General features: G+C 36.5%; 1 protein-coding gene and 1 long non-coding RNA gene across 3 annotated transcripts in view; both read right to left on the bottom strand.

The window, feature by feature from the left end:
• The window catches only part of LOC135794277 (discoidin domain-containing receptor 2-like), a 78,650-nt gene that overhangs the window by 31,876 nt on the left and 23,887 nt on the right, over positions 1-22,887 (bottom strand). For both annotated transcript variants that reach the window (XM_065305492.1, XM_065305493.1), the window contains exon 3: positions 522-624. In XM_065305492.1, the coding sequence (XP_065161564.1) occupies positions 522-624 (103 nt within the window). The remainder of the gene's footprint in view (positions 1-521; positions 625-22,887) is intronic.
• Positions 6,679-7,787, bottom strand: LOC135794437 (uncharacterized). Its single transcript, XR_010548894.1, has 3 exons — positions 7,222-7,787; positions 6,893-7,169; positions 6,679-6,797 (listed from the first exon to the last, which is right to left on the bottom strand). It is a non-coding gene; the product is annotated as an uncharacterized lncRNA (long non-coding RNA).

Below are 22,887 nucleotides of genomic sequence, written 5' to 3'. Positions count from 1 at the left end.
TTTACATTTTTTGGTTTTCTGCACTCTATGCCTTGTGAATTTTATCCGGCGCTTTACGTCTTCGCCACGTCCTCGTCCTCGTTGCTTCCACGGCACTTTGCATTCACTATTTACAAGTCGTAAGACGGCCAACTATGTGTACGCAGGGCTGGGCGGTTTAAAGTGGAGCGGCAAGGGGTGAAAGTATTAGCCGCCGGTGAAACGCCACCTGATCCAATACGAAGGTCTTTATGAATTCGATTTGACTTGAATCTACGGCCGCTTTGCAGAGTTGCGTAATATTAACTTTGAATGAAACAAAATTACGGGTATTTATGTGGTAGCAAGTAAAAACCATAAAATGGCATTCAAATATAAATCATTTTAAATATTTATTATATTTCCTTAATTAGAAATGGATATATCTAAAAATAATTTAATAGAACTATTACAAAGTAATCAGATTCAATTTCTTGCTACGAAAATTACCTCGCATGCTACACGCAGTATATTTTTAGAAGGAAGAAACTGTAATAATTTACCTGCCGTTCCTCGGGCCGACGTTTGGGACGTAGGAAGAGCTCGCTGTGATGGCCTCGTCCGGTATATCCCCGGATTCCATTCCGAGTGCTTCATTGCACGATTCTGCAAAAAGCACAAAGCAAATTCGTTTAATTAGAATCCAAGTACATTCTAAATGCTTGAAATATTCACATGATTATCTTTTTACGCATTTATTATACATAAATGTATGCAAATGACATAATAATTACGAGAAAACATGAAAATTATCAAGGACACAGTTATATTTTGGAACCTCATTAAAAATTTACCAAAATGATGGATATTTAATTAATTTGTTGAATAAAATTCTACATTGTGAATTAATTTACTGGTGGATATTATATTTATTGTTTAAGCCAGCTTGACCTACGTGTAGATACAATATTCAAATTACATTCGAGCACAAGCCGGTAGTAACCATGGGTCATCAGGAAGTAGAACAAATGGTAACATTGGAAGAGCTGCAGGCGGTGCAGAAACAATATCTGCCTGAACCAACTCACCATATCTCAGTGCACACACAGGGTGATAAATAAAATATTAAATAATCAAATGAAACTGAAAAGAATTAAAAATATTTTTCAATCAAAAAAAGAATAATACAATTATATACCTATATATAATATAAAAATATCAACATAAATATCAAACTATAGTATCCTGTAGATTGGTGCAAAGGAAGCAGGATGCTGAATAAAATTGAAATTGTTCTACCCATGCAACGTTACATTCGATTCTGTTTCACAAAATGTTACATGATTTCATTATTGTTGAATTTTTTTGCAACATATGCAGAAATAATATTTATGCAAATACATATAGGTAGGTTTACTGTTACCAATTGCAATGAATAAAGATGGGGCGATATATTTTTAATCGTTATTACATATTTCAATTATTTACAGACATTGCGATGAATTAATACCATTTCGAGTATTTACAACATTGTTATTAATTCTTGCATTGTTTAAAAGGTTACAGTAAATAAACGAGGCAAATGTAAAGCAATAAATAATTTTTGAACAAATCGTCCTTTATTTATTTCGCAATCCCAACGTAGTCGTAAAACTAAAATATCGCGTAGGTTCCAGTGAGTTTTATAATTTAGCGCATGCAACGGATGAATATTGTAATTCAATTGAATATTTACGTTTTAATATTTATTTAGTACAATAAAATACGTAGGTATTACCTATATCTTGCTTTTATATAGATTAGCATTCAAAAATGGAATGTTTAATCAGTTCAATAAATTATTTTGCTTTAAATTCCTTTGTATAACCAGCTGGTATTGAATTTGTTATTGGGAATTAATATTCAATCATGAAGATGTTTGGAATGCATGGATAAACAATTGTATAATCATACAATAAAATGTGTAATCATAGCAAATATATTACAGTTATGAATTACTTTAAATGATAATTATGAAAAAAATATTTTTAAATAATTAAACAAATCGTTAGTTGCAATGCAAATGGTGTTTCTATCTTATAAGAAATAACGTCTAGACTGAAAATCCTCATTCTTTCAGTTAGTACAAAAATTGTATTCAAATAACCTTCGTTTTTATTTGAACCGTATTGTTATTTCTTATTGTATATATTGGAATAATATGATTAATGGATTTTTAAGAAAAAAATACCTATATTAAAGTTTGAGTTGACGTATAACTGCCGATCATGATACTTTGTATCATCGTTTAAAGTTTTTGCTTAAAATTTTCTTTGAGAAACTAAAAATTTAATTTTTTTTTATAAGAAATTATTTAATATTATTTTAAAAATAGTGTAAATTTATTCTTAGAAATAATTGCGATGTTTGCTATAGTGGAAGTTAGTTCAGTGCTCTGGCCTCGTGAAAGTGAGTATCAGTGTTGGTTGTACGTTATGATAAGACTGATTAGAATTTATGCCCTCGAACCTAGTAGAATATTCGCACTTCCTGTGCGTCTATACGTCTTCCTTTCCTGCTTCTTATCCCTGGTAATTTCTCAACCTTATAACCCATCCTCGCACTATTTTAGTTATACATATATACATATTATTATATCAGCCTAGTAGCATGTTTCAGTTTAACATGCGTTAGTCGTAAGCTGTGCAGATGCGTGTAAATTTACGTGATTCGAAATTTAATGCAGAAAATTTATGTGTTAGGGTTAACATGTCCCAAAAACAGTACATTTTCTGAAATTGGTAGAATTATTAATATCCATATTAGTTTACACTTAACTAGCCTTAGATATATTTTACTAAGACAATATTAAGTCTTTCAAAAGTTTCCTATTTTGTACGATAAACACATTTTACTCCTGCAGAATTGTCGCGCATATTAAGCTCGTTTAAGGTGCCCAGGTGTCAAGCTATTAGAAAAGGGCGCAACCATAGCATTCTGTGAAAGTGTAATATCGCTGGATGCAATATAAAGTGGTAAAAAGCAAAACGTTGTTGTTGTATTTCAAGGCGTGCATAATTACGATTCGTTCCCAGCCACGAAAACGCTGCGCTCAGGACGAACGCACGTAATTTATGCAAATCGATATTTATGAATTATTTAACTTTTGTGTTTTCGCCCGCGATATGAATATCTACGACCCGGCGTTCCTTATATTTCACACAAATCAACATAGGCCTTTTGTTCGCCAAGTTTTCGAAATTATTTTATTATAAGATATCGTAGTTTCCAGGGTAGTGCTGAAACAGTAAAATCATGCAGAGATGCACAGTTTAAAATAAAAATTATTAGATCAGCTTTATACGAGAATATTTTTTAAATTTATTTTTTATTTTTTGGTGTAACTACCTATATTTTGAATAATAAAAATTGCAACGTGAGTACTATGAAATATGTATAAAATACCATTCGTACTCTCTGAAATACACCAATAAATAATAAACTTTGGACTCTATTTTCACTTTAGTTATAAATATGAAATAAGGCATTGACATGTTACATATAGCAAACACACAGCCTCTGTGTACAGCGCTTGATTCGCGTAAAATAAATGTTTGCTTTAAACACATTTGCGTATGCTAGATTTATGTAGAAATATTTGTTGGCCGAGCGGAAACAACCCATTAATATTTATCAATAAAATGTTTTTTACATAAACGTATTTTCACCCTTTTTTCACGCATCGTTTGCGACACGCTTATGAGCACGAAATTATTTAGCAAATTCAATAATTCCGCTGTGTTTGCATTCCAATGGCAATTTTAAGTTTTCATTGTATTTTTAATTGCGCAAACAGCACTGCCGATGTGCGAGAATCCAACGGAATGGTCGTGTTGGAATAATATGGAATTGCGTTTGCTACTCGCACATTCGAATGGGCTATAGCTATGTTATTATCCAACAAATTGGTTTCACAAATTTTATACGTGATACGCAAATATTAATAGTGGCTTTTCATCAGGTTAATGTGGTTGATTTTAATTCGATGTGATAAAACTCAGTGCGCACACAATTTTATTTGGATTAATAAAATTAATATTACAAAAAATTTCGTTGATAATGTAGTGAGTAAAAGTTACAATTATATAGTTATTTATTTACATTCATCATTTTCATTTTAAAGCTTTAATAGTATGATTTTTGTTCAACTGTTTTACTTTTTTCATTAATCCACGGCCATAAAACTGTTTTTTGGCCTCGCAAATTAGTATAGTTTTACATAGATAACCAAAAAAGTATTGTTCAAAACTCACAAAGCACAAGACAAAAATTGATCATGATTGGATAATTAACTTTTACAAAAAATGTCTCTTTGTGACACAAATGTCACAAAGTTAAAAGGGTTGCACAGCAAAAACGAAGCTTTTTATGTACCTCGAAAAAACGCTTAACTTGAGGAAAAACCAACGACTGCTCAACCTTTCACACACACAAAAAAACTTTCGTTCCGCAAAAATGATGAAGAATGGCAGAATGCGTAAATGCGAGCCACCAAAATAACGCCCGCAAAAAACAGGTCGGCAAACACAAAAACTAACAAGCTAATGAAATATAAGTGTGATTAATCAATCAATGTGTAACAAAACAAAAACTATCAATTCGAATCCAACCCTGAACGAATTTAAAAATATATTTTTAATGTTTTATTAAGTGGCTGAATAAAGTTGGCGAAAATGAGAAGTGCACTCAAAACAAAATTTGCGCTCAACATGAAACTATAAATTTATGGAACGATCGAAACAAAAAGTTTCTCCAATGTTGATTCATTGAATTATTGCGTGACCACCGCACAAAATATTAGGTAATATTAAATGTGACGTAAAACTGTATTATATATTAAATTCATGCAACAATGCAGTGTAGAAGTATTAAACTTTTATGAGCGCTCATTAAAATATACATTTTTTTAGGTTCACTACAGATAAAATAAATAAAAGCACAATTTTTTTGCTAGAATTGTTCTATTTAGTTCTTAGTGCAGTGCTTTGTTTTCTTTATGCATTTAAATTGTCACTGATAAACTGATTGAGATTGTGGGATAACATACAGGTGGCGTGAGCAAACACAAATTAATTTCTGTCGATTTTTCTGTGTCACCTAGTCTTTCTCCACTAATTCTCATGTGGCTTGGTAATTTTTAGTCTTTCTTACTCTCATGGTGTTTTTTTTTGCTTTTACGATCAAACTTTTATTTTCTTTTTGCCGACCGCCGGGTTACTATTAAGACCGCTTGATATCGAAACGCAATGCTAATTTTTGCATAATAAATTATACACTTTCGCTGTGATCGTGACTTTGTGTGCGCCTATACGGTTTTCATAAGATGTAGTTTGCCGTGTGGCAAATCCATATCACACGTGGCGGTTGTATATAAAACAGTAGCAATCATCGGGCTGAAAATTCACGTCATTACATCGATGGCTTATTAAAATCGCGTTTCCATGTTGCTGCCCCCAGCACGCACTGGGCAGGTGAATATTGTGAATCGCAAACAGATTTTTGTTGCTTTGCTCAATTTATTCAACGTGCGTTCGTGTTTTGTTTCATTTTTCATGTTTGCTTGTGTTGCTATATTAGAGATATACACACAGTGTGAAAATGCGTGTGTTTTTTGATGTAGTTTGTATTCGGTGGGTAAAAATGGTCTAAAACCGAAAGAAATCGTACAAGTGAGAAAATAAACGGGTTATTTTTACGATCGTGTGTGCGCAGTTTGGTGTAATTATTGTGCATGCGTTTGGTGAATACAAATTCAATTAGGCCGCGAATGAGTCAAACCATTACCCATTTATTAGTCGCACCGGTATATCGATGTAATCGTATAATCGTAATTAAACGTTGCTTTCAATTTTCTTTATCCGTCTCACGCGTTAGCGGGCTTTGCGAACACAATTTATAATAGAGTATTTGCATGAAAAACATTTTCGCGTAATTTCCGGCTTTGACTTGATCCAAATTGAAGAAAAAAATATTTTTTAATTAAATAAGGAAGGAAATATTATGCTTATAACTATAAATTTGAGTAATATTGCAATAAATTAATACCGGAATTAGTATTCGAAATATGCACCCCTTCGTTTTGGTAATAATTGCCACCCAAAAACCGAGAAGACATTCCGAACTTGCGTAGTAATAGCGAGAACGCTAAACGGCGAATTAGAGAGCGCACAATTGAAGGCGCCGCAGGAAGTACGAACGGCAACAATGAACGCAACAAACTTAATAAATTAATCCGAAATGAACGTTGCGCATTGTTACCATAATAACGCACATTGTGCCACCATACCTTACAATAAGTCAGCGCGCAAGGGGAACGCAAGTGTTTAAGCTAATTGGTTCACAGAACGAGGAAGAAGTGTTCTGCGGTTTTGGGTGCGATTCGCGCAAGAGGTATGTGAAAACAAAGCAAACATTGAGTAAACAGAAACACTTGAGGCTGGTATTCTAATTAAGAAGCAACGAAATGTAGACATGCATGTGCGAACACTCAATCTAATGATGACGTGATGTTTGCCGCCATCAAGTCGCAACTCTGACACGTTGGAAATAAATTACAAAATGTACGATCACTGCGGTTGGGTTGGCGTACGATCTGATGAATTTTTATTCGATTGCCGCTGTTGAAATAATAATAGAAGTTTCAATTCGCAACTTATATTCGTTCGTACTCTTTGGAACTATGCTAGTTTATGACGATGGCGAGAGAGCGAAGGGCGCTTATTTCGCCCCAGTTGTTCCAGCATTGGTGGCGGCGACGACGGCGGTTGCGGCCGGCGCACAACTGCCGCACCGATTGCGGGCTGAAACAATGGATGGTCCCTTCTGGAGTTTATGACGTTTATACGTACGTCTAGCGGGCCGATATTACATTTATAATTGAATCCGTGATTAATACCTACTCGACCTTTGCATACCGATGTTGAATAATTCATTTCGTTTGCTGCGGGTGTTGCGTTTTCGTTAGCCACCAGCGCCACAATCGCATTCCCTCTCGCCATCAACGCCTTTTACTTTCCAACGCGCTCCAATCTTGACAGTCCGAAGCAAATATTTATTATTTAAACAAATGATGCCACTGAAGCTTTTGACAATCTATTTTAACCCTTTTCATTTCTGTCTGCTTTCTCAAAATTAGTTCACGAAACATGTTTATTCAAACTTGTCCAGCCAAACTTAAAAAAGTGAAATTAGGAATTTCTTCAATAATTAACTACAAAATCATACAAATTATCAATGTTTGTAAGAAATGTGAGTTTGAATAATTCTCTTGAAGTTGCTTATCCAGTTTTTTTTGCAAAATTCATTTTAACAGTTGTCGCCTGATCAGTGGTCAACTCGACGTGTTTCGTAACTGTATTGGAGACACGTACAACAACTCGTTTATTCGTTTGTTGGCACCGAGACAAAAGCTTAAAAAGAAGCAAGCAAAACTAGTACTGGTGTCCCGACCCGTTCGAGTTTAACTTAATTTACAATGAGTTGCCAGTCACAGCGAAGTCTATCAGGACTATCAAGTCCCACATAACGAACTTGTTCCTCTCTCACAAACCGCTCATGACGGCATTGGTAGTGCCTCTGTGGTTTTCTTTGTTTCATTCGTTTTATTTTATTTAAGGTGTCTTTGTTTACTTCCCACAATGCCAACTTTTCCACTTGAAAGCTCCAGATATTCTCTTAGGCAAAACCTCCTGGTGGAAGTATCTGAAGTGGTATTTGGAGCGAAGATAAATTTGCGTAATTTAGGGCGACGATAGTAAATCAATAACGGGCAGAAATATATTTGTAAACGATTTGTCATTTATGTTGATAGTAGCAGCGCGCACTTCGACGTGTTATAGAAAAGATTAAAGTTTACGACACTCATTTATTTGCAATAAATTCCAGCACGACGTCGTCGCCGTCGTCGTTTTTACACATTTTCGACGTGACGGCCTTTTGCTTAAAATATATAGTATATCTTTTTACGATTATGGGGCGCGTCGACGTTGGCGGCAGAGGTTTGTAGAGTACTCCTCGTTTAACAACTAACGAAGTGCGACATTAGTCGATAAGAACGTTTTTGAAGGCACGCTAATGAGTTTTCCATCGCAACCCCATTTCGAGCGCATTCTTTTCGCACGACTTGTGCAGGGAGTTTGGCTTACGTTAAAATGATTTATCCAATTAAGCTATGCAAATAGGTACAATTTTTGTGTTGGACTTGAACGAAAATAATTGCTAATCAATTTTAACCATTTGAAGAGTTCCGCAGAAGTGCAGTGAAACTTTAAAGAAAATTAGTTGATTTAACGGAAAGTTTGTTGCGGGCTGAAGATAAATTTGGCGACCGACGTTCGACGTTTGATTTATTGTCGAAGAAGGCTGGAAGAAGCAAAACCAGACGGGCATTTTTCAACCCCGAAAAACTATCGGAATGCCGTAATTTTTAACTACAATAGTGGCGCAAACTTTTCGCCGCTGGCGACATGGAAGAATTCGCGCGAAACTAGTTGTAACAAATTTCACGTTTCTAGCCTATCCGTCTTGAACGGAGTGACATGCAATTTACTCGTTGGATTTAGTTCGACGGTGGCGGTGGCGGTGCTGACGATGGCAGGCAAGCAGGCGAGCGAGGAAATGCCTCGCGCCTAGATCGAAAGGGTTTCGCCCGCCGTCTTCCTGCCGGCGTGTGCACGCGTGCTGCTCGTCTTTCGGCATTCTCGCGCGTCCGGAGGCTCTAAAACGTCACCGGCGGCGGCGCGTCAACGGAAAATGGTCCGCGCGCGCGTGGTGGCATGGCGTGACCCAGTCCGCGGCCCGCCACCACCGTCACGCTTCGAAAATATTCCACGGCCCAATGTAAAACTCATGTTCGGCCCGAGAGAACCGTACCGGAGTAAAAGGACGGCGCGGTGGTCGCTAATTTAAATGAAGTTTTTCGGTGATTGATGAGCTTTTTTTCTGGTCGGCCGTTGACCAGCATGTGGTCAGAAATGAGCAAGTGCCGTTGGGAGTATTGCATAAAGGACTGAGTAAAATTTAAAAAAAGGTTACAATTCTATAAAAATACTGAAAAACGACGGAGATTGAGATTGAAGCTTTCTTTTTTGCATTATAACCAAACGTGACCTACATTTCTTTTATAAATAATTTATATAATACAGTTATTAAACGCGCTGATTTATTTGTTTTTTATTAGCCACTTGAGCGATATGCATTTGCTAACTTGCTTCAAGGACGAACGTAAATTGTAGAAAATTTCTTATACTTTGCTTTAGCTTTGAGTTTTGGCTCTACAATCGGCCGATAAGAAATTTATAATTATTTCAACGTTGCGTGCTTAAATATTTCATCAAAGAAACGAAATATTTGTATTTTTAGCAGCAAATTTGCCCAAAAATAAAAAAATGTTTGTGTCAAGTTCCCTAGTTGCACATATATTTCACATAAATTATATAAAATACGTAAATATTTACAAAATGTAAAATAAAATAGAATCATTTGGTGGTTAATTTAATCCAATAATTCTCGACTTCCATTTCAACTAGCAGTGCGGCGCATTTTACGCATTCTGTTCCCAATTTGATATTCGCAATTCCCTCTTCTCATATTTCTCCGAGCATTCCCTCTGCTTCTTTCTACTTCTCGGCATCTCCAACCGCACACACTAGAAATGCTAGAAAGACATGCGTTATGTGTTCCCATTTGAGTTTTTGCCATTATATCCTTCTTCTGCTTGTGCCTATCGCGTGCACTGCGAACAGTGACAAAATTTCCACTTTCCATGTTACATTTGGTTATTATTCCTCTTCTTAATGCGGCAACCCATCCACCGGGCGCACATCCAGCGCTACACTTTATCGCGAAGTGTTTTAATATTCCGCTCATATTTTCACTCCCAACACACACTGTAGTCCTCCAACGGCCAACTAAAAGCCGCAAACATATGTGTACGTGCCCGCTGAATGTAGTAATTTAATTCAATTTTCTTCGGCACAACTAAATCGGCGAAGTTAATTAATTTAAAATTTCATTCTACTCCGCCGCCTCCAACAATGGATATTATATAATTTATGATTTGCTTTTAGGGTTGTTTGTCATTTAGTTCGCTCACTTTTTAAGAACCACGTATAAAATTTCCATCTTCTTTATAGCAAGAGTGCTTGGGCATGCGCTGCGCTGATGTAGTGCCGTCTGATGAAATATTTTTGATAACTTCGTAATAAGTTTACCTTCTGCGAAGGATGTGGAACCAATATATAAGTTGCTGGTTGAAGCGGTTATGCACACACGAGGAAAATCAGAAATTTCTGCATGAATCAGCTCCGTTGCGCATCGGTTGTTTTATACTTGATGTGCGCGTTTGCAAACTTGTAACCGGCGCGACGTACAAATTGTTGCTCTTGTTCTTGTTACGGTTGCATTTTCCGAGGCATGTAATTTTCCACTTGGCTCCCAAGAAGCGCAGTCGACGTTTAGCTAGGAGCATAGAAATATGCAACATGCAAACCGTCCACATCTATACAAGCACGTTCAGAGATGAGTAGTCAAAAACGGGAAACGGTTGAAAGACAATATACAAACATAAACATATTGAACAAGATTGCGAAGCACTTCTGATATATAAATTGTTTTATATGCTCAAGGTTGACAACATACTGATTTTCTAAATGAAGTCGATTTAAAATAAATTTTTATAAAAACTGAATTTTGTTCAGTGAAATGCATAGAAAGTGTATTCTTTTGTTATTTTGTTATTTCTATTAACAATTTAAACATATTTAGAGGTGGCACGAATAGCTTAGCTTATATTGTGTACCTTTTAGTACTCCATTCATGAAATGTATTATAAAAATGTGAACGCTTTAACCGAAACACAATGTAAGCAATTAATCAATTCTAATTTTCTTCCAGCTCAATCCGACCTCTGCTATGTGCTTGCTCATACAACCACCATTTGCCGTCGTGCGTCCTTGGTTAGTTTCACATTAAGCTTTTTTCGCGTTCATCTGATAACAATGCTCGATAATAACGACTCTTTGTTGGGTGCACGTAGTACAATGCGATTGAGCCACGTACACGTTCTGAATAATGCACTAAATGGGGAATTAAATGAATGAAAAACCAAAAACACACCATCCACCCCCGGCTGGCAAGGAAGTGCATTATGCCTCTTGGGCAGCGCTTTTAAAACGTTAATGCTAACTCACGAAATCATACAATACATTGTTTGCCACGCGTCGTGTGGATTTAGGCCGTTTGTTCAGTATAAATTGCAATATTTGTTTGTTATTTGCTCAAACATGTTACGCTCTCGCTTCGGAAAGGTGCGATGCATAATTGATTGCACTTGATTGTTTGATTTATTTACTCTCTGAGCGCCGTATGACTTGCGTACAAAAGCAACAATAGAAAACTGAAATGTAAGAATTCAGATGTATCAATTTAAAATGCAATCTCATTTGTCAAACAATCAGTTTCGAAATGTTTCTATTTAAACGAGGCTTTATCTGCCTGCTGAATATTTATGATAAACGCGCACAAATCAATGTTACTTGATAGATGAACGCCGATTCATCTATCAGGCAACAATTTCGCGAGCACTTTCCGGCAAACGAAATGGAAAACGAGCGCACGTAAAATCTGTCAGCTTTGCCGAGTTTGTCATGTCAACGTCTTACCGCTTGCCGCATTCGTGCGCACATATTCATCTCTCATCTCTTCCTCATTGAATACGTGCACAATTCCTCGACGGGATTGAAGGATTGTTTCAAATCACACACAGCGCCAAATCGCGCAAATCTCCAAAAATAAAACAAACAAAAAATCAACGCCGATAAGCGTAAACGACAAGCAGCGGGCAAAGAAAAATTCATCGCCGTCTCCGGAAGCGTTTCGGGTTCTTTTCCAACTTGTACACTTTTCTTTTATTAGAGAGTGTATGAAGAATGCGACTACAATACAATAAGTGTGGGCAAATACGAGAAATAACTATTTATTTCAAATTTAAGATTTTGTTGTATGTAGAGAGTGTTGCAGATATTTTGTATAACACTATATTTATTCTCTCATTGTTAGTGTAAGGATTATTTGCATCACTTTGTAGAAGTTGCACGTATTTCGCCACGTCTGAAATCTTTTCCAGTTCGCGGTACATTCATATTTCAACGTCCCGTGTGGAAATTCTCTCTGTTGTCGTCCTTGCAACTGCTCGTCTAAGCAAATTCGAATTTCTGCATGTGATGTGTGCGAAACATGTCCGCACATTCAACGCCTCGAGATAGTCGTGTACACATGAAGTGCAGTTCCTGAATTATTGCGTGCGGCATGAATGTTGCTATGTTCAAATAATTCGATTGTGGAAATTGCGAATATTACTAAAAAGAAAATCACATAATAATAATAATGTTAAGCACAATAATACGCTTTAGAATTCCTTTTTAAACTTTGTTCAAAACTGTGATGTAAATTTCGTTGTTTGGTCATCTTGCTTATTGTTATTATAGTAATAGCATCCACCGAAACTAATATTTGAATTTTTCTATACTTATCAATATTATAGATCCTTTTTAATTAACTAAAAGGTTTTTAATAAGTATGATTATTAATTATCTATTCCAAACAACAACATCAATCACCATAGGTAAACAGTAGATGTTAGTAATGTCGGAAGTTGAAATTAATGAACTTGAACCACCCCACCTATAAATACCATGGGTATGTCCCAATTAAGTACTTTTAAATAATATTACTATACACATAATCGACTAAAACACATAAAATGATTATACAATTAATATTAAAATTTGTGTTTACGTCTATTGCACTAGATACATCATATAAATTATATAAAGCAAAATATTCAACAGTTTCCCTACTCTTTGATTCGTGCTTGCAAGTTATTCTTTCGAATTAATTTTTAACTTTGTTTTCCAATTCACTTATTGAGTTCAACGACGTATACTACTCAAGAAAAGATTGGATAATTAGACGTGCAAACTTTGGCCAACTCAGAATAGCACACCGCCTCTTTCAGAAACATATTCTTCGATTTTAGCAACAAAAAAATAATGGATGTTCACCGATGTGGAAATAACATCGCACGTAAAAAGATAGTTTCTCTTGTGCGCGTATTGATTCTACGTTATCCAAACAATAATATTCGTGTGAATGTACTTGTTGTAAAGAAGACTCCTGCGACTCTATGCTCAATAAGCGACGCCCGTTATTGTTAGTCGTCAGACGTCGTCGCCCCCGCCGCCAACGCCGACAACGACGCCTTCCTATTCAGTATTTTTTCTATAATAGCTTTTTATGCACGTTTACGTTAACTGTGCATTCGCCAAGTTAAACTTGTGACTCGGCATTCTTGTTTGCAGCATTGTGATGGTAAGGAGGATAAAAAAATTCCCGCCGTAGGCATTTGCATTCGTAATCACAAATAATGCTCTGTTTGTGCACTCGTGAACTTTTATATTGAACTCTGTGCAGTGCGGTGAGCTTCACACCGCAACAACAGAGTTTTAAATGTTCGCTGGTTGAGAATTGTGAGAAAAGTAGCCTGCAGTGCAAGAATCGAGTGATTTTTTTTTAAAGAGTTGTGTGTGGATCGGCGACGTGAACGGGAACGTGTACGGGTTTTATTAGTCGATTGAATATTTCCACTTGGCTGGGTTTGAGGTTTGTTGTGATTTTACTCTCAATCAGTGGTATATACCCGATTCTACTGATTGAGACATTTAATCGTTGGTAGATTTATTTGTAGGTACTCACTGCACATACGAGTTATCTTGGACAAGTGAAATACTTACCTGAAACAAGAACAAATAAAATTAAACACGTTTCACGGGAATTGGTTAATATATGTAATTATAATTTCTTTATGTAAAAAATTAAACATCGAGTACAAAACTTTTTTCAAGTAAAGCGCAAGTTTTTTCACGGTTTTGAGACACAAAAAGTGGTACTTTAAACACGAACGGCTAAGGCCGAAACTTTAGTCACGGGCTTTAAACACGGGGCAAAGTTGCGCCTGCGCATTTGCCTACTTTTAAACGTATATTTATAGCAAATATTGGGACATTTTTATGTAAAATATAATCGAACACAAAAGAGTTACCAATAAATTGATCGGTAAATAACTTAAACAAATACAAATGAGTAACCGTTTTGTATCTGCGTTTGAGGTTTGCTGTTAACCGTAGTTGTTATGCTCGTTAATGATGCGCACTAATGTGGTCATCACGGCGCGTGGCATGCCCGCCGGAAGCGGCAACTAACGAAGAGAGCATTGGCAGAATAAAGAGGCGGCAATCGACTGGCTGTAAAGTAATGCACGCGATGAACCTCGAAGGGCTGCGGCCGCCACTGACACGTCGTTCGGCTAGTGTTTATGGGGCGTCGAGGGGGTGTACGCCCGCCTAAATACCACCGTAGACACAGACGTAACAGTCCGGACGCGGAAAACGTACGACCCGGCTGCATCTAATGCCCGCGCGCACGCGGTTGTAAGGCAGGTGATAGCCGAACGAGTGTTATATGCCCACCTGACACTAACCACTAATTGAACGACCGCCCGCCAATTACGCGCGCGCTTTATCTCGACCTGGGGCCGTCGACGTCGTGCGCCAATCTATTAGTGGAATTCGGCGAATGTTTCGACACGGTCGCAAACACGCCGCAAACTATTCAAACTTCCTATTATTAACATGAATTATTATTTACATTTACATGAAATTCTTGTCGCATATTAAAATGGTGTAAAAATTAAATTAATTCGAAATGGAAAGCAAACAATTTGCAACAATCATAAAACATTGTGCAAGTTTTATTGCGCGCTCGTTTCGCGTATACTCGCCGTAGCTCTTAATAGGGTTCCTTATCCTTCAAGTCCAATTTGAAGTTTTTAAAGTTTGCGCCGAAGAAAAAAGTTTCAACTAGTTGTGGTCGCAATGTCGCCTTGCAGAACGAAGATGTGCGATGTGCTCAAGGAGGCTTGATACAACTTCTACCGCTTCTGTTCTGCTTCAATATTATTTCTAGTTTAAATTCTTTTTGAACGTCTAGCGTGCTGAAAAAATGCCACTTAACTTTGTTCAATGAATGTTGTTTAAAGAAGGAATTATTTATTCCTGAAGAGCAGAAAGAAGAGAGAAAAGAGGACACACAAACAAACAAATAAAACTTTAACTCTTTGCCATTGTATATTTCAAACATTAAAAAAATACCAAAAATTAAAAAATTATTTTACGTATTAAAATTATAAAATTCATTGATATATTAAACAATATCAGTCCAAAAAGCATTTCTTTCATGTACGGTTTTGCGTTGAACGTCGTTATGCCTAGTTAATGTCCCAAGTATCGATTGTAGACCTACGGTATACACAAGAATATAATTCATTTAGATCGCGCGCAAATATTTACATACCACATGGGCACAACAGCAGTACCGGCACTGATGCGCAACACGCCAACATCCACAACCAATTGCTACCTATCTGTAGCCTATACTACCGCCGCGCGGCTCGTTCGAATCGTATGTAGATAATAACAAATTGGAACATAAGCAATTATCTACTTGAACACAGTGTGTCCCTACATGCACACACATTCCCACTTCGCCGTCCCCGACGTACCCTGCTGGTGCTAAGCGATCGAACGCACGTTGCGCTGCGCCCAACTTATCGAATATTCATAATGAATGCGCAAAGAGTCCCCGACGAAGTAACACAATAGGTGCGGTGTGGTGTTAGTTGGATAAACAAATGCGTTATTGCTGTATTGCTTCATTCAACAGAACGTTTTTACATAACCTTGAGAACATGTAAAAATTACTACCAGGAAGTAGAAAAATAAAATATATCAACAGAGTAAAACTACGGTACTCTTAAATCTTTATTTGTCAAGGACAAAAGTGCTTGAAAACACCATGCAATTTCCTACGGCACCTTGAACAATTTGATTAATTACATGCTTTGCACGCTTGGCGTTTGCTTGGCGTATTGGGTTTTATGCGCGCGCGTTTTTGGGGTTGGAGGTTGAAGGTTGGAGGACTTGTAGGTGCTCCAACGCGTCCGATGGCAAAAATCCAACGGGGCTTTGCACGCGCAGGTAACGCTGGAACAAATGGCGTTTCAAGGGAGTAAAGGAATGAACGGTCCGGTTAACTTAATTAATTTATTTTAAATCTGGAGCGCTCGAATTCGCCGATTTAACTTATTTCCACCGAGAAAGCGAGGAAGACCGACAGCAAAACGCACAAATCACTCCAAAACGGGGCGAATTCGTTGCTTCTATTTGGTGGATTGTGAACCGAAATAAAATTTTATGTTCGGGTTTTCGTCTTTTTCATGAAAGAGTAGCCGATTTTTACCTAAGTTAATTATTACTTGCACAGGAAAATGTACTTTTAATTCATTTAATGAATTAATTAGTCGCTGCTGGAACTCGCAGCAAGCACACGTTTTTAACCACGATTACAAAGGGAGTAATTAATTACTGACAAATGATGTATGTATAGAATTCCCTAATGTAAAAGTTATCTAGACTTGAGATACGATTTAATTAGACAAATGTTTTTTTATGAAAGCAAAAGATAAAATCATTAAGTCAATATTTATCTGGCGGTTTTTAAGTTGAGGTAATAATTTTTTGAAACTGTTTACTGGCGGGTGGTTTTCAGTTAGTTTGCGGTGATCAATGAACGTTGCGTGCCATCGAACAATAAGAAACATTACGCAACCATAATGAGATGCGGGAACATGATAGCAAGCGTTCAACTCAAGTTGGAATTATTCAAGTTTTACTTTTATGTGTTTTATGCCGTTATATTTTCTCTAATGCCTCCGGGGAGTGGAGTGTAGAATGTGCGCATGCATCGCCGAGCCTTTTCGCTCGATTCTTGATTGTCCTCGACGACGACTTTTGTCGTGGGAAGTTTTTTATTTTTTTTATTTTGCAGTGTAGTTGATAACTTAATGAAGTTGTTCAATGCTATTTACTAAATGCTTAAATGATGATTTTCTTTTCAGGGTACAAAGTGGATAATAATTATTTAAAAACAAGAAAGTGAAGTTATTTTTGGATGCTTGATAAATCCAAATGAATGACAATGATTGATTAGCCCAGGTGTGATTTGCAAACGAGGAAAACAAAATGAATGACATTAGAATCAAGATTGGTTTCCAAAGGGGGAGAATGGAGGAAAGGAAAACGTAAAAGACTTGGTTATGAATGAAGTGACAAGACGATCTGATGCGTTCATTAAATGCGTCCAAGTCGAAGCGGAATTTGAAGTTGAACTTATTCTCTACCCCTCGGGTTTTGTTCCGAAATTCGCGCATACAGGCTGTTTCATTTTGCAAGTGAAATCGTCCGGTGCTCATCTTTTTCTACGCAATACTTTGCAAATCACAATGGTCCTGAAACCGTGAGAGAGCATTTAGTAATTGAAACCAATCTTGCTGTAAATGAGTCGTAGCGCCCGGAAACCCGTCCTGCTCGCCAGCAATCGCAATTTCGCTAATTACTCACTCATTCGTCGCCAGCTAAAGAGGAAAATCTCTAGAATATATTCATTCCTTTTGTCAATTTTACGTTTCAGTCGTGTTTTAATCTCTCACATTTTTTTGTTCACTTGTCATCATCTTCGCATTGTCGAAAAACAAATACTCTCATTAGTCCGAATCACTTTATGATGTATTGGCTTCTTGTTATTGATCGAGCACACCGCAAAGAAGCGCAACAAATCACGCACGTCACAAATGTGCGAAGCGGCAGCACAACGACAGCGAACAACTCAAACATGTTTCGCTTTGCAGCTGGCGATAAAGCTCTTTATTTCAATAAATCTCGCTGTTTTCCAAGCGTCGGACGGCTCAACGGTGGTGGTGGCGGTGGCGGTAGAGACTGCTTTGGTGGGTTCATACCAAAATAAAAAATACGAGTGCATTTGGTTTCGCACACTTTTCCAACGCTTCTCCGCTTCGCGCCAATCCATCAAGTCGGGGTGTCATCCGATGGAGTATGAATACGGCTCGTATTAGCTCATGCATGCACCCGCTCATATCTCACTCGCTCACAGCAGGCCTGCCCCTCGTTCAATGTACATAATGCGCATTACATGTAATATAATCGTTTGTATCTTCCAGCGCACACACTCAATGATTGACTGAACAATGCGGATTGCAATTCATCTTCTCCACTTTGGACAATGTAATCAAGTACATATCTAGTTTTCTTGATTTATGTCTTTTTTGACGGATTGATAAAGTATCCTAATGTAAAAATCTTTGATTGCATAAAAATTATTTATTTGAATTTTTGAGATTTTCTTGGAAATTATATAGTTACTAGTTATCCAGGCAAACGTTGTTTTGCTATATAAATTATTTCAAGTTTCTAGATAAATTTTAGTGTAGACAAAAAGTGACTTACTTATTATATAAAATAGGGGTTGGTGATAAGAAACCAAAAATTTAGGGTTGTATGTATATTTTAATGCCACATTAAAAAAATAAAACAAAAATTTCGACCAAAATTTAAAAAATTAAGGGTGAACAACCCTTATCACTTAGAGATATGAAGTTACCGATTCTCAGACCAACTGAATACGCATATAAAAATTTTCTTTGAGCGGGATGAAAAATGATTAAATTACGAAAATGGCTATAAAGAAATAGGGGTTGGTGATAAGAAGTTAAAATTTAGGGTTGTATGTATTTTTAATTCCACATTATAAAAAAAATAAAACAAAAGAATTTGTCCAAAATTTAAAAAAGTTAAGGGTGAACAACCCTTATCACTTAGGGTATGAAAAATAGATGTTAGCCGATTCTCAGACCTACTGAATACGCATATAAAATTTGGTAAAATCGGTAAAGCCGTTTCGAGGAGTATGGAAACAAACACTGTGACACGCAAATTTTATATATATAGATATGGCAACTGGGCTTCAAAAACAACAAAGTTATTGGTTTTTGTGTCTTTTAGAGCCACTGCTGGCTTCAGATATATTAATACCCATTTGTTTTACAAAGTCCTGTAGAAGTTCTTGTTCCTGTAGAAATATTGGCAATCTTAAGACAATTACTGTAAAAGACGTTCCATAATTATTAGTAATAACAAAAATGTTCTCTGATTGGCGGATTACTGATTACAGCACTGTAATAATATTATATATATAGTTTATAAATTAAAACTGAAATTCTGTCAAATTTTCATTGAAAAAACCAAAAACAATACATGTGCTATTTATTTTACACAATTAAATTAAAAACCTAGTTGTATGCTATTGTAATAAATCTAAAACAAAAAAAAAAAATAATAATAACAATAGTAAATTTATCCGGGTTGGAAAAAACAACATATTCCATTGTAGGCAAATGGAAAATATTTAAGCAAATATATGCGCATAATATGGTAACGTTTGCGTTTCGCGACGCGTCCAAACACGCGGACGAACAACTAACAGCGATGGCACATCGTGCTATGTAATGTACACACTTAGGGGTAGGTGTGTTGGGTAGGCTCGTAATATTTTTCATTCACGCCTCGCTAACTATTTGATATAACCAGCAGAACACAACTATTACGGAAAACACGCGTTTGCAACATTTGCATGTTCATGCTAAAAATACTAATTTTTTTAGTAGAATAATATTCTACAGTAATTTACACTAACTAAGTAAATGTAAATGTAACAAAAATATAGGTGGATACATATTTAATGTCACGTTGGCTTACTTAATTTCCTCTTTTTATTAATGCGTATTAAATTTTTTTGTAGATATGTAGGTTCTTGAACTTTACACCAAAGAGGGAATCAAAGTCTGAGTAGACAAGACAGGTTGAAGTTGAAGGTTAGACGTGTTTAGTAGGTTTAGGGCTTAGGCGGTTTGAAAACCTACAAGTAGCATTACGAGATACTCGGGAATATAGTACCTACTCAGTCTGTGGAAGGATTTGCGCCCCTGGTACTCTTCGCTCAGCGCACCCGCAATGCTCACGGGGAATTTACTGTCATAGAAACGTCGCCGACACTTCAAAGTCATATAGATTGAAGAGATACAGCACAGCAACGCCGACACAACGTAAGTCAGCAGTGGAAATTGTACTAAAGAGTAGCTAGAATTAGGTGTGTATTGTTTGCAACGTTTTTATATGTAAAAAACAAAAATGAATTTTTAATTTAGCAAAAAATGATTTCTATATTTACCACAAAAAAATTCATTTAATTTAAATATATTCTGTATTTATTTGTTACGAATTTAATTTCTCTGTGCTTCGTGCTTCATATTAAAAGTAAATAAATATTTGCGTGCTACCATTTGTCTTTGTAACATGCGAGAGAGTAACTTGTGTATGTGTGTGTGTGTGCGTATGCAAATCCAATGCGAAATGGATGAAAATTAATTGAGATTTTATGCCGCACAATGAGTCCGACTTTTCAATTAATCATTCGCCGAGTTTGCCAGTTGGACGCCGGTCAGACTCTTTGCCGGACAACGCACGCATTTTCCCTTCGGCGAGTCTCGAAAAGTCAATTAGTCCTCAAATTTGCCGATTCGCATATGCGAATGAATATTGCGCGGCCTGATTTTATCGACTTTGTGTCACGCATGCGAGCATTCGCCACTTGCCAGACAATACTCGATGCAAAGAGGGTGAGAGCTATGCAGATGTGTGGGCTTAGGTGGATTTTTGGCGATTTACCTTAAACGAACACTTGACCCTCATGATGGGATTAATTTATCATTGAGTTGCACAACAATTAATCTAGATTATTAAAAAAATCAGATGTGTATGAATTTTTTTCTACTTCATTGTGCATGTATATTGTATTTTAACTTTAACATTTTTTACATAACAATCACAATTTGTTTTGTTGTTTGAGATTGGTTAGTGTGTCCATAAAATGCTTTTTCCCAAAGAATCAACCAACGGCTATGCGTGGGAATTCATGTGGGAAATCATTTGTGAATTTTCTATTCTGGCCACTAAATTTTCTTCCTATCTCACAAATGTAGGAACAGCAAATAAAAGTAGCATAAACTCGCAAATTGTATAATCAATTTTTATCACTTTTTGCTTATTTCGTTTGTAACACTCTAATCAATTCCACTAGTTTTCTACAGCCACAAATATCTTTATCTTGGCATGTCAAGGTTGCAATCTGTTCTTGCAAGATCTTTGGCACGTTTCGGCGTGTTTCATTTTTCAAGATGTTGCCACGTCAAAAATCTCCGCGCGCAAAACCTATGAGTGAAACATAGAAAAATTACGTAAACGTTGCCGAAATCACAAAAAGTGATATCCGCACTCGCACTGATACCAGACCAGTAACGATATCTCAACTGGCGATATGCGGGCGCTGCAAGAACGATAGATACGTACCCGGCACACACACACACACTCGCACTCCCGCCTATGCGAAATATAGGAAAGCCTTGGCGAACGAAGCGCGCATAAATCACGACGAACGTAACATGTGCCTCTCTTTTTGAGCCAACTTGTAGTATTGCATGTTGTGTAATACGCCGAGCCTCCGATATTGCGCGGAGGCGAGAGCGATATATCGGTTTTTGGTGGTTTCGTCGTTTGGTTTGCAGCGCGAGTGTATGGTTTTTGCGAGAGCGTGCCGAACGGTTTTATGCGAATCGCGAGAAACACGCCGCACACACTCGGCAAGCGCGTGGAGGCGCCGGGCATGTATTGGAAACGGCGCACAAACCAACACGCCCAAACCGGAATACATCTGTGTGTACATGTGTGGCGTGCAAGCATAAGTCACACCGGAATCGGGGTATTTTTTATGGCAAAAAACCGACGATTTGTATACTTTTATATGTTACGTATATGCGAACGCGTGATTTTTATTTTATGGTTCCGCAATACTTTCCATTTTCTTTTATGCGCCCCTACGAAAGCGTCACCGCAAACCATTTGCCTCGACAGCTAACTATGCCTAATGCGAGCTGAAAGTACACATATACAAAAGAAAATACAACATGCTAATGTTAAATTTACACTAAAAACAAAATGTGTTTAAATTGTGAAATTATTTTTTCACGCGCTCATAAAACTTTATTTCTTTTTCAAGTTTTTAAGAGTTTCCAAGTTTTTATGAGGCAATTTATTTAAAAATTAATTACCAGCAATCACGTTTAGCATAAAACAAGCGAAAGTTTAAATATTCAACTAATTGCATTAAATTTAAACTGGTTTATTTAAAATTTATAAATGTTTCCAATAATTATCATATTTCAGGTATCAAAAATGTATCATATGAATTCATATATTTTCTTTTATCTAAAATTAATCTTATGCAAATATAAGTATATGGTGAAGCATTGTCGAAAAACCATATAGTATAACGCGTAACCGTAACAACAACCCTCCAAGTAGTCAGATACGTCGTTTGAATGCATCGCGTTTTTTGATGTTATTTCAATATTGCGGGGAAATTTATTGTAGCGCGTAAGTGAATTTAAAAAGGGAATCACTGAACACGACTCTTCGTATTCACATTGTTACCGCTTTTTTGTGATATACACTCGACAGTCAACAGTTGACGGCTGATGAAAGGATGAAATACATGTCGTTTTTCTTTCATCGCTTTACAAGAAAAGAAAAGTCACATATATCATGAAAGAAAAAAAAGAGAATATTATTATAATATTATTTATAAAATTCAATTGTAGGTTGCAAATTCTTTTTGTGGTTTTTATTGTAGTCATATTTAAATTTAAAAAAATTGCAACAAAGATCGCAATGACAATCATACAAATTCGTTTTCTACGAATATAGAGCAAAATATCTGCTGAAATGCGCTCAACAGGCACGCTGAAAATTATGTGTCACATTATCTTTTGAATTTCTAGACAGGTAAGAGCGCATTGTGAATAAAAAC

Source organism: Atheta coriaria, unplaced genomic scaffold (assembly GCF_025399875.1).
Source record: "Atheta coriaria isolate IRGN ID8LTWV9N9 unplaced genomic scaffold, Caltech_Dcor_3.1 hic_scaffold_6_pilon, whole genome shotgun sequence".
NCBI classification, from domain to species: Eukaryota; Metazoa; Arthropoda; class Insecta; order Coleoptera; family Staphylinidae; genus Dalotia; species Dalotia coriaria.
The sequence above is the reverse complement of the archived record's forward strand: the minus strand, read 5'-3'. Positions and strand labels throughout refer to the sequence as shown.